We start from the raw sequence: 11,412 nt of genomic DNA, 5'->3' as shown, positions 1-11,412 counted from the left end.
CAGCTCCCAGCCGAGGAGCCGGCTGCCCGGCAAGGAACGGAACAGGGCAGGGCTGCCGGACGCCTGGGGTCCTCGGCCTCATCTCCCGTGGATTCAAGCCTGCGGGTGTGGCCGGGCCGCCGGGACACGTGTAGGTCCTGGTGCGTGGGCCTGGCGAAGGGGGAGAGAGCACCTCCCTGTCCGGAGTCCACGGTGACCCCGGCGGGGCGGCCGTCCCCTTCTGCCGGGGGCACGTCTGGAGCAGCCCCCAGTAATGCCTCACCACCTCCGTCTGCGCAGGCCGCGGGGCACAACGCAACGGCTTGTCTGGGGACCCACACACACACCAGACATCACGTCCTAAGCGGTAAGAGACATGCAGCTGGTGTGCGTATGGACACGTGCGTCAGACCAGAGTCCGGGGCGCTGCTGGTGGGGATGTACGAGGACGGGGCTGCTGAGAACAGCACGGCGGCTCAAGAGATCGGGCCCGGCAACCCCGCCTCCGGGTCCGTCCCCGAAAGGACTGAACACAGGTACTTTCACCCGTGTTCACTGCATCATGTGCAGTAGCCAGACCGTCACGGAACCCGAGTGTCCGTCTGTGGACACGGGGAAGCGAAGCGTGGTCTGTCCGTGCACAGGAGTATTACTCAGCCTTAAGGGCATCTTGGCTCCTGCCACAGCACGGACGGGCCTCGAGGACGTGTCGCCGAGCACAACAGCCCAGTCCCCGAAAGGACCCACACAGTGTGGCCACTCACACGAGGTCCCCAGAGGAGTCAGATTCACAGGGACAAAGTAGAAGGGGGTGCCCGGGGCTGGGGGCGGGGGGAGATTTACAGGACAGGTGGTGGTGAGGGCCCACAACAACGCGAGCGTATTTCCTACCACTGAACTGCACACTTAATGCTTAAGATGGTTAAATTTTACATAGATCTTAACACAAGGAAAAAACTCTCCGTCGTAGAAACCAGAAAATACAGGGACGCCCTTCTGTTCTCCTCAAACCCTGAGCCAGCGGTGCAGTGACCGCATGGCCGCAGGTGACGGCCGTGGTGGGGAGCGCAGGAAGCGCCTGGAATCAGTACAGCGTGGTCATCAGGCGGGCCCGCCCTCCCCACGGGCGCTGTGGGTGCCTCTGGTCCCAGGAGGGGCTTCAAGGTCACGGGCATGGACATAGCATCCTGGGTGGGTGGGGCCGAGGGATGAACGGACATCCTGAACTTGCGGGGGCAGGGGGGGAGTGGGGGACACGCGGGGACGGACACCTAGGACGGAGGGCAGGAGGCACGATGCCCTCTCGTGTCCCGTGTCCCCACAGCTGCTCTTGCCACTGCTGGGTGGCTGGCGAGGGACGGGATGGAAACCAGTACCCCGTACCTCGATGGCCCACGTCCTGGCCACCGTGTGGAACGAGCTAAGTCGGCCGCAGGCCTGGCTGGCAGCGGCTGGCGACCTGGGGTCTGCCTCCACGGCCTGCCCTGCAGACTTGGGCGGGGCAGGGGGGGCGGCCCTCCAGGAGCTGCCAGCAGGGATGCGTGCTCAGACACGGCATCTCTCTTGCTCCTTTCGCTTCCCCGTCTTTACGCTCAGAGGGAGTGTCTGCAGGCGGCAGGCCGGCGTCTTGCTGCCCGGTCGTGTGCTGGACAACCTGACCACGTCTGGCCTTGACTGAGGCCTGCCCAGTGCTCACACACAGACCGCTGTCAGCGGGCTGGGCTTACAAACCCTCTTGCCCTTTTCCTGTGTTCCCTCCTCCGTCTTTCCCCACCTTATTTTGGATTAAAGGACTCGTGTTAACATCCATTTTATCTCCGTCAGTGGCTTGTTTTTCCAGTTTTCTTTAACGTTCCCTTTCCGCCGCGGATCCAGCCCACGATACCAAGTGGCACGTCGTGCCACGGCCCGGCTGCTCAAGGACCGATGTGCACATGGGCCGCGCACACCGACAACTTGCCGGTCCGCCTTCAGTGCTGCCAGAGCACCCCTGGCATGGGGACAGGGCGGTGTCTCCCAGCCCTGTGCGGCCGTCCCGTGCCACGTCCACAAACCTGCTGTGACTTCTGCTTTCGGCAGTCGAGGGCTTGGACATTGTAAACACAGAAACACCTTGGACTGCAAGAAGCTCATTCGGTGTCTAACACAAGACGAGCAAACATTTCTGATAAATTAAAAAAAAAAATTTAATGTTTATTTACTTTTGAGACAGAGAGCACAAGCAGGGGAGGGGCAGAGAGAGAGAGAGGGAGACGCAGAACCCCAACCAGGCTCCAGGCTCCGAGCTGTCAGCACAGAGCCCGACGCGGGGCCCAAACTCACGAGCCGTGAGATCATGACCTGAGCCAAAGTCGGACACTCAACCACCTGAGCCACGCAGGCGTCCCTCTGATAAATTTTAACTTGACACACGAGCGGCGTCCTGCGATATGAGCCGTACGTGCCGCCAGATGTCACATGATCACAACTAGCCAATAGTTCTCTCTCTCTCTCGCTCACTCGCTGTGGGACTGTGGGTGATCATCTCCCATGCTCAGACGCTCGGTCTCAGGCCGCGGTGTTTGGAAGAAATCAGTGATTTTTCAGGACGTTGGAAGGTGCCCACAACTGGCACTTGTGTATTTTTGTGACTTCAAAGCGCCTCTGGACCGCCCTTTGCTTTTCCATCCAAGAGGGAGCTCGGGAATGCTTTGCTTCATTCTAGGTCATCGGACAGGTTCCTTGTTGAAGTTGCACGAAAGGAAAGATTCCATGGAGCCAACAGAGAGCAGTGATTCCGTCAGTGATAAAAGTCATCCTACACAGCAACCCTCCTCTCTTGTGCCCCTCACACCAGCCAGGAGGGTTTTCAAAGGGCAGGTTAATTTAGCTTTGTAATCTGCATTTTCTTATGTCGTATTACAGCACCGTAACCATTTTTATATGAATATATTTGGGTTGTACGACGAGTCATCTGAGTTTCCGGTATTTCTTTTGGGGAAATTCGCTTTGCGATGCAAGTGCTTTGGATAACAAGCATGTTTCCAGAACGAATTATGCTCGCCAACCAAGGCTTTATGGTCTTCCTAGTGGTAGCACACACACTTGTCACCACTCTGGAGCACCGTCAATGGCACCACGTGGGCCCACGGCGTCGTGCACCCACCACCCCCCACCCATCTTCACAACTGAAACTCCGCCCCCATGAAACACGGACACCCCTTCCCCCCGACGGCCCCTGGGGCCCCCATCCCACTGTGTGTACGGACGGCACGAGAGGGGTCGTAAGCGATCTGCCCTCTCAGGGCCGGCTGACGTCACTGAGCACCGTGTCCTCACGGTCTGTCCACGCCGCGGCAGGGGCAGGACACCCCCCCCGCCTCCAAGGACCCTGTCACGCGGACGGGCTGCAGTGTCCATCCGCCCAACGGTCGGGGAGCACGCGGGTGGCCTCCCTCTGGATCCCGTGGGCCGTGCCGTGGGGAGCAGGGGGACGTGCCGGCGCCTGCAGGTTCCTTCCTTCACTTCTTTTGCCGTCACCCAGCAGTGGGGCTGCTCACCACACGGCGGCTGACTCTGACTTTCCGAGGGGCCGCGGGCCGTTTCCGCAACGGCCACGCCACCTTACGCTCCCGTACGGTGCACGGGGACCCATTGTCTCCACATCCTCGCCAACACTTGCTTTTTGTCTTGATAACGGCCGTCCCGACAGGCGTGAGGTGGTTTTGATCTGCATTCCCCAAATGACCAGCGCGATGTCCTGCTTACTGGGGTCACGGCCTGCAGCCCCAGCAGGAAGCTGGACGCGAGGAGGTCCCAGGTGGAGCGAGGATGGCCGTGTCTGCTGCTCAGGGCGCAGCCTGCCGGTTAGCCAGAGCCCCAGGCCCCTGAGCCGGAAGGCCTTGGAAGAGTATGGGTTCGGGAAGGCCCCGGGCGCCTGCAACCCCCCTCCAGGCGGCCTCCCTGTCTCCGCTTCAGCGGCTTCTATGATGCCCCGACACAGCGAACCACACCCCGGGCCCGGCTCCAGCCCGCCACCCCGCCGTCCCCTGCCCACCCTCCCCACCCCCGTCCACCCCCTAGGCTCCGTCTAGGATGCGGAGTCTGACGGCAGGGGAGCCTCGCGTGTGGGGACCAGGGTGGAGGCTCCAGGTGACGGAGACCCACGGCCTGCCGGTCCAGCCGCCCCGCCGCTCCTATCGGCTGCCCCCGACGTGAGGACTGCCCGGCCGTCACTCCCAGACAGCAGGGACTGTCAGGTCACCGGGAGCCGCGACCACGCGGGCACCCAGATGGGGACACGTGAGGGACAGTCTGGGACACCAACGCTGAGCCACTCTGGCACCGTGGCCACGAACTGTAGAGTCTGTCCTCTCTCACCACTGCTGGCTGCAAGGGCTGGAAACCGCAGACCCTGGACGCCCGTTTCCCACGTACAAGATGGGGGAGCAGGCACAGAGGTCTCCAGAAGGCCACACCCCAGAACTGTTCAGCGAGGCCTCTGGTCCAAATACAAAGGGGTTTATTCGCTTCCGCTCTCAGTACAAAATATAAAATAGACACCCCCGCCCCCCAGGGTCCCTCGGCGTCGCCACCGGCGCGGCCGTCCAGGAAGGCTGTCGTCCGCTCCCGGCCCTCAGGCCTCGAACGTGGCACAGCTGCCACAGAGCACCGTCTCCTGAACGTCACCACAGCTGCAGCATCACGGGGAAGAGAGGAGAACCGTTTTGAGGGGCCGAGCTGAGTCCCCAGGCTGACCCCCCCGAGTCCCTCGACCTCATCTGGACACAGGGCCGTGAGCCGCCTACAGAAGTACTTAACACGAGGTCCCTCACCCCGCACGGCCGGCATCCCCGGAGGAAGACCACGTGAGGCCACAGGGGAACCCCGAAGTGCGCCCACAGCCACCGGGGGGGGTGGGGGGCCCAGAGGGGGCCTGGAACCGGCCTTCCTGAGCCTCAGGAAGAGGCAGTCCCGCCGACGCCCGACCTCGGACCTCCGGCCAACGGGGCGTGAGAACTGCTGACGGGCCCATCTGCGGCCCCCGCCCCACCCCAGAGATCTCCCAGTCTCCAGGCAGGGTTTACTGGACCACAGTGGCTCAATGAATCGCAGGGGAAAGTCATCAGGAGAGACGCCAAAAGGACAAGGAATTGGCAGCACGTTACAGAACGCCCAAGGAAACCCGTTTTCGACGGAGATGCAAGAAGTCGGAGCTGCCCAGCCGCTGGCGGGGAGGACGGTGAGCCCGTGGCCCACGGGACAGCCAGGAGCCGTGGGCCCCAAGGTGGCCATGCGTGGCCCACCGGGCTGCATTTTAGTGAGAGCAGAGCCTTGGCACAGAACCCACCTTGGGGGGAGGGGACACCTGTGGGGGGGGGGGCACCTTCAGGGGAGCAGGGCACCTGCAGGGGAGGGGGGGCACCTGAAGGGGAGGGGCTACGAGGCCACGGCCTGGCTTCTAAACCTGGGGATGCCGCTTTGGCCTTGTGACCCGGGGCAAGTCACTTGTACAATGGGGCAGGAACCCACCCCGTTCGGGCTCAGAGATGGGCGTGTGGCCGCCCCCATCACAGGTGACTTCTGTAGGTAAGGGGCGGGGTGGGGGTGGGGGGAAGAGCAGGAAGTAAAGGCCAGGATGATGCTGTCGGGCAGGAAGAAGGTTCCTGCACACGGGGCTGCAGGGAGGAGGGCTCCCGGCAACTCTCTCTCTCCCTCGCCTGCCCTTCTGTGCTCAGCCCCCCCCGCAGGTGAGGAGGTAAGGGGGGGGGGACACCGGAAGGGCCTGGCCCCCCTCGGTCTGCCCGTGAATACGAAGAGAAGAAACCGGCAAAAACAAAGACATACCACGTGCACAATGTGCCCAAACTGGACGGCACAGAGCTCCCAGTCCCCCACCCTCACTCCGGGCCGCACCCCTGCCCCCGCTCTCCAGGGCTCGCCAGGGCTCGCCGGCGGGCCCACCAGAGCTGGGTGTCTGCTTCCCGTGGTTGGTTCTAAAGACTGTCGGGACTAAGCTGGTTGGAGGAAGATACGACCGGCTCCGGGTCTGTGCGGGGGCCTCGTCTTTCTTACAGGGCCCCGTTCACCCCCGCCCGGCCAGCCAACAGTGGCGCGGGGGTGGGACTGGGACCCAGCGCTGCCCAAGCCCGCACGGGATCCAGCGAGCGGAGGCAGACGCACGCTCAAGTAGCGCACGGAGCAAACGTTCCGCTGGGGCTCCGGCAGCCCGCAACCAGCCACGCGCAGACCCGCGAACGGACCTGCGCCCGCCCCCACCCGCCTCCACCGACGGCGAGCACCCTGCCGGGAAAAACCACGCCGACAGTCCCGACACCAGACCTCGAAAGATCAAATCACGAAGTGACTGAGACAGCAGACCCAGAGCAAAGGGCGGGACTGGCGGCCGACGTGACCTGGGTTTCCTCGGGAAAAGATCAGTCTTCAGAAAAAGGTGAAAGTGGTGAGGCATCCGTGGGCACCGCGGCATCCCGAGAAGCAAGGCCACGCGGGGCCCCTCCCGCTGCCCGCCCCCCCAGCTGGACCGGGACGCTCCGGCCCCTGGCACCTGCTCGGCGCCCCCGCGGTCGGTCACTTACTCCACAAGGGTGCACAGCGCGCAGGCCACAGCCCCGCAGCTGCAGCAGATTCGCACGCACCGCCCACACAGGGCGCGCTCACACTGGCCACACGCCGCCTTCCCGTCCACGGCTCGCACGCACGAGGAGCAGGCCCTGGTCGCTGCCCCGGACGGGTCTGTGAGGAAGAGACGCCGCCGTCAGCCCTGCAGCGGCTGCGGGGCCCCGCCTCCCCGACCCGTGGACAGAGGGCTGACCTGACTCCCTGCACCTGACCTGCCCCCTACCAGGGGTCCTCCTGACCACCTACAAGAAAGCACGGCCCACGGACCCTCGCTCACTCGGAAGACCCCAGGAGCCCAGGGGCACGTGAGAGGCCGGCTTCCGCGACCCCGTCCCCGTCCCCGTCCGTTCTGCCATCTCCAAGTCAGAGCGGGAAGGAGCAGTTCTCCCCCTGGTGGCTCGTATCAGAACTCTCGTGGCCTTCGTCTCGTGATACTAGCCCCGGTGTCCCAAAGCGTGGCCCGTGCACCACTGCTTAGCAAAGGCTGTGCTCCGGGCCTGGGGGCGGGGGGGCGGGACAAGGACTGTGGTATCTGCCCCGCAATGAGGGTGGTGGTCTGAGCTGCTCCCGCCCAGACGGAAAGCAGGCAGGACGCCAAGAGGGTTTCCACTCCTCTCCTGACCCCCCAGCCAGAGGCTGCTTCAAAACCCAGGGCTTGGATGTCAGGGGTTGGGGGAGGGCAGAGCCTCCTGACGTCAGGAGCCTTCTGGGCTCCCCAGCTCCCACCTGCCCAGGAACGGAAGAGCTCCCCGGCAGACGGCATCAGGAATGAAGGACAACACACCTCCACATCCATCCTCCGCGCGGGGCCGGAAGTGCCAGCTGCTGGCCTCACTCACCAGCTTCGGAGGCCTGGGCTCGGCTCCTGGTCAGTCGGCCATCCGGTCCGATCAGCATCTGCCCACGGGGGGTCCCAAGGGCCTCTGTGGGGCCAGGCTTCGGGGACTCTGGCAGGTCAACGATGGCACAGCCTTCCTCCCACAAGTGGTCCATATAGGCCTGGGCCCCTCGAAAAAGGAGCTGCTTGGTTTTCTCTGGGGAAGACAAATCAGTCCCAGCGTCCACACCCCTGTGGCGTGGAAACCCTGGCCCGGACACCCTGTCCTCCGAGCCGGCTGTGGCCAGGCCTCCTCTGTGTCCTGTCATCCGGTCGCCCCCGGCCCATGCTGCTCACTGCTGGCCCTTCCTTACCCGAGCTCCGGGGCCACCTCCTCCAGGAAGGTCCTGGACCATGCAGCCCTACCCAGGCTCCCTCTCCTGATCTTCCACATGGCTCTCCTGACGTGTGGCCTCGCATCACCGCGGTTTCTCCCCTCCAGACCCCGCAAGCACCCCGCGAGCCGGCGGTATATGGCACAGAGGAAGCCCTGCCCCTCAGGTCACTAATTCACAGCCCTGGCCAGTGTGCCCCCCTCCACCTACCGTGGAGCCGCCGGCAGCTCTGACACAGGCGCCCCAGGACTTCCCAGACCTCCGTGGGCCCTGGAAACCCCGCCCCTGGAGCCAAAGTAGGTGGTCAGCTCCGCAGCAGTGGCTTTGCCTCAGGCCGCACATCGGTCATCCAGGGGCTTGCACGAGAGCAGACGCCCACCTCCAGCCCCCAAAACGCCTTATCTGAGGTTTTCTGCCTTGTCCCAACAGAGCCAGGGTGGAGATGCTGGAAGCTGTTGGCTCTACGTGGTACTGATGGGAGGACAATTGCCAGGTAACTCAGATGACCCCTGCCACACCCAGCTCCTCCTCCTACAGCCCCTGCCTCGCCTTATCCTGGGGAAAGGGGGAGTGTCAGGAGGTGACCGGTTTTCTAAGGCTTGTGGTTCATTCAAGGTAGAGGTCAGGGCGACAGTCTCAGCTGGAATTTGCTGCACATGAATTCAAACTGGGCGCCTGGTCCTTAATTATGGAAGGCCCCGGGGGGTCGAGGGAGAGAGTAAGCCAGACTGACTTGGCCTCAGAAAGCAGTTTCGTTCGCCACCCGAGTGTGCACAAAGGAAACGGCAGAACGACTGCTGACAGCAGGGTGGTGGCTGGGGTGGTGGTAGGAGGACAGGAACCACGTCTCCCAGGTGGGCTCTCCCCCACATCCCTCAGGCACAGCGGCTCTGCTTGGTTGCAAACCCTCACTGCTCTAAGGGTATAATCTCTGAGCCCCCACCACTAGGTGAGGTGAGCTCCACTCTGGAGCGGCCTCAGGGTATTAACCGCCCCAAACTGAAGAGCCATCGTGTCAATGCACCAAGAACCATGCAGGAGGAAGCCAGATAAGAAGGCCTACAGCTCGCCTCACACCTCACCGGGACCTGGATTCCAGCACGCTCCTGCTTCCTGGCCTTTGCACGTGTGTCCCTCTGCCTGGAATTCCTTTCCCCTTCCTCTCCGCCTACCTAGCTCCCACCCACCCCGCACGAGCCCTCGGACACCCCTGCAGCTGGTCCTGCAGCGACCGGTGCCCGCCCAAATCACCCCCGGAGAGTCCTCCCCACACTGGGCCGGGAAGCTCCGCGGGGTCTCCCGCGCGGCCGAGGGCAGGGGCGGCGCGCTCCACAGACAGCTCTCGGGTTAGGATGCGCACTCACGCCTGCTTACCCCACCCGGGTCAGGGCACCTCCCCACCTCCCGCTGGGCCCGAGAGACGCGGGGGTTAACCCGGCCGGGGTTAGTTACTGGCCCAACCCGGGGTCTCCCGGGAGGACAGAGCCCCGAGGCAGCACCGCCCGCAGGCCGCCCGTTAGGGGAGGCAGGGAGGGAGGGGCAGGCACGCCTCCTGCGGCCTGGGGTCGGCGCAGGTGAGCGTGCGACCCTTCATGCCCCGCTCACCGCTCCCAAAGGCCGGCTGGACTGCTGGTCCCGCAGTCTCGCAGCTCCCGGGGGGCGCGGCCTGCAGAGACCACCTCCCAGGCTCCCGCGTGCGGGAAGCCCACCCGGCACTCACCGAAGATCTCCCGCGAGTACCGCTCGGCGCATACGCCGCGGCTCAGCTCCCTCTGGCCAACGCGGACCTTCAGCTGCAGCGGGGCCGCGTCCGCGAAAGTACAGCCCCGCTTGGGCATGGCCGCGGGCCCGGGGCTGCGCAGCTCAGCCGCGCGCCTAGCCGCGACCCGTGTCGTCACAGCCGCGCGCCAACGCAGCGCGGCGCGGGATAGGATAGAGGCATGGGCGGGGCGGGGCTCGAAAGCGGAACGGCGCGGGATAGGCTCGGGGCGAGGGCGGGGGCGGGACCCAGCTGCGCGCGAAATGCCGGGGGTGAGGGCGGGGGCGGGGCTCGAGCCCGCCGCAGGATAGGTCGGGGGCGAGGTCGGGGGCGGGGCTCGAGCGTGGCGCGGGATAGGCCGGGGGAGAGGGCGGGGGCGGGGCTAGAGTGGACACAGCGCGTGATAGGTCGAGCGTAGGTTGTGGTCGGTACTGGGGCAGGGGCGGGTCTTGTGTGAGGCGCGCCGCAGGATAGGCGGAGGGTGCTCTGGGGTCCGGCCTCGGCGTGGCCGCGCGGAAGGGGTGGCGTGTCTCGGGTGTCTTCTGGGTGGTCGTCCCAACACAACTGTTGAGAGTGGTTATATTTCCTTGTTGAAGTCATCAAAGTTGGAGGACGATTCACGTCGTCCTAACTTTTAAGTGGGAGCAATGCCTAGTCCTCACGGAAGTGGCCAGTGGCGTACGGACTCCCTGGACGCAAGGAAATCGCCGCCCTCCGCGTTCCCGGAGCAGCTGACGCCACTTCCGGCCGTCGGCACGCGAGCGCGGAAGAGGGGTAGTGTGAGCCGCTGGGACTGTGGTGCTTGAAACGCGGGAACTCCGGGGCGCTGGCTTTAATCTTGCGAGTGTTGGACCGTTTTCTAGAGTCTTTGTGTTCGGGTTTAAAGCTGCTTCGGGTCCTCTGAAGACACAGGAGCTGTCTAGCGTGGCTAAGGGCGTGTCGCGGAGGCCCAGGAGGCCGCGTGTGCACCTGCCGGCGGCACCCCCTGACGGGGTGACGCGCTGCCACCGGCAAGGCTGCGGGTCCGCGAGGCGGGGTGGCCTCCGCCCTGGGTGGGCTACCGCGTCCTGGCTCCCGTCGCGGGGCCGGCACTGCCACCGCTGCCTCCAGCACCTGGAGGTCCAGCAGCCCCCACTCCTGAGTCCGTGAGGACCTGTGGTCACTGCGGGGGCGAGACGCGCGCACCCCTGTTCGCTACTTCCGCGACCTGGCTGCAGCCTGTGCGACCTCACAGACGAGTGGATGAAGAAGATGAGAAGGACACCTGCAGTACCGCGCATGGCCCGGAGGGTACTGCGCACAGGGAAAGACACATACCCTATGATCTCACTAATACGAGGAGCCTAAAGTCCTCAAACTACCAGAAACAGAGCGATGGTGGTTGCCATGCTTGGGGGTGGGGGGTGGGGGTGGGGGGTGGGGGGTGGGGGGCGGAAGCTGTGGGTCAGAGGTGGGTCTGCCCTGCAGCGTGGTGACGAGCCAACGGTACTGTGATGTCCATCTTCAGTGTTCTCACCGGAGCAACCGCAACGGCCACATGGGGTGAAGAATGTGTCATATGTCAGTTATATCTCAATGCTGGGGAAAAATTACTTCCCTGAAGACCTCGTCTCCAACACAGTCACCTTTCGAGGGACCGGGAATCGGACATAGGAATTTTGGGGCGATGCAGCCCAGCTTATAACACATGCCACGCTCTGCACTAGGCTCTTGGAGTGCCGTTGAGTACAACCAGCCGGGTGCCTCCCCGGTGGGGCAGATGTCACGACAGGGGAATCATGGGGGGCCGTGGAGGCAAAGGTAAGCACACCTGCCCTGCCGAGGTCAGAATGCCCCAGGAA

The 11,412-nt window shown here is 64.2% G+C and overlaps 1 protein-coding gene across 2 annotated transcripts; it reads right to left on the bottom strand.

Moving 5' to 3' along the window:
- Positions 1–4,054: 4,054 nt before the first annotated feature.
- SIVA1 (SIVA1 apoptosis inducing factor) lies at positions 4,055–9,700 on the bottom strand. 2 transcript variants are annotated; one of them, XM_042940728.1, is made up of 4 exons: positions 9,533–9,700; positions 7,440–7,634; positions 6,558–6,714; positions 4,464–4,652 (listed from the first exon to the last, which is right to left on the bottom strand). In XM_042940728.1, the coding sequence occupies exons 1-4, from the start codon at positions 9,648–9,650 to the stop codon at positions 4,595–4,597; spliced, it is 528 nt and encodes a 175-aa protein (XP_042796662.1). In that variant the 5' UTR covers positions 9,651–9,700; the 3' UTR covers positions 4,464–4,594. The 2 variants fall into 2 exon arrangements, with proteins under 2 accessions (XP_042796661.1, XP_042796662.1); XM_042940727.1 differs by lacking the exon at positions 6,558–6,714 and having other exon boundaries at positions 4,055–4,652.
- Positions 9,701–11,412: the final 1,712 nt, after the last annotated feature.

The sequence above is a fragment of the Panthera leo genome, chromosome B3, assembly GCF_018350215.1.
Source record: "Panthera leo isolate Ple1 chromosome B3, P.leo_Ple1_pat1.1, whole genome shotgun sequence".
Lineage (NCBI taxonomy): Eukaryota > Metazoa > Chordata > Mammalia > Carnivora > Felidae > Panthera > Panthera leo.
Note: the sequence above shows the minus strand (reverse complement) of the source record. Positions and strands in the feature narration are given on the sequence as shown.

What these genes read in the sequence shown, in the direction of transcription:
- SIVA1 (XM_042940727.1), bottom strand. Translation starts at nt 9,650, where the DNA reads ATGCCCAAGCGGGGCTGTACTTTCGCGGACGCGGCCCCGCTGCAGCTG. An exon ending in GTACTCGCGGGAGATCTTCG is followed by an intron (nt 7,635 to 9,532) that starts GTGAGTGCCGGG and finishes TGTCTTCCCCAG; the next exon opens with AGAAAACCAAGCAGCTCCTT. An exon ending in AGCCCAGGCCTCCGAAGCTG is followed by an intron (nt 4,653 to 7,439) that starts GTGAGTGAGGCC and finishes GTGATGCTGCAG; the next exon opens with CTGTGGTGACGTTCAGGAGA.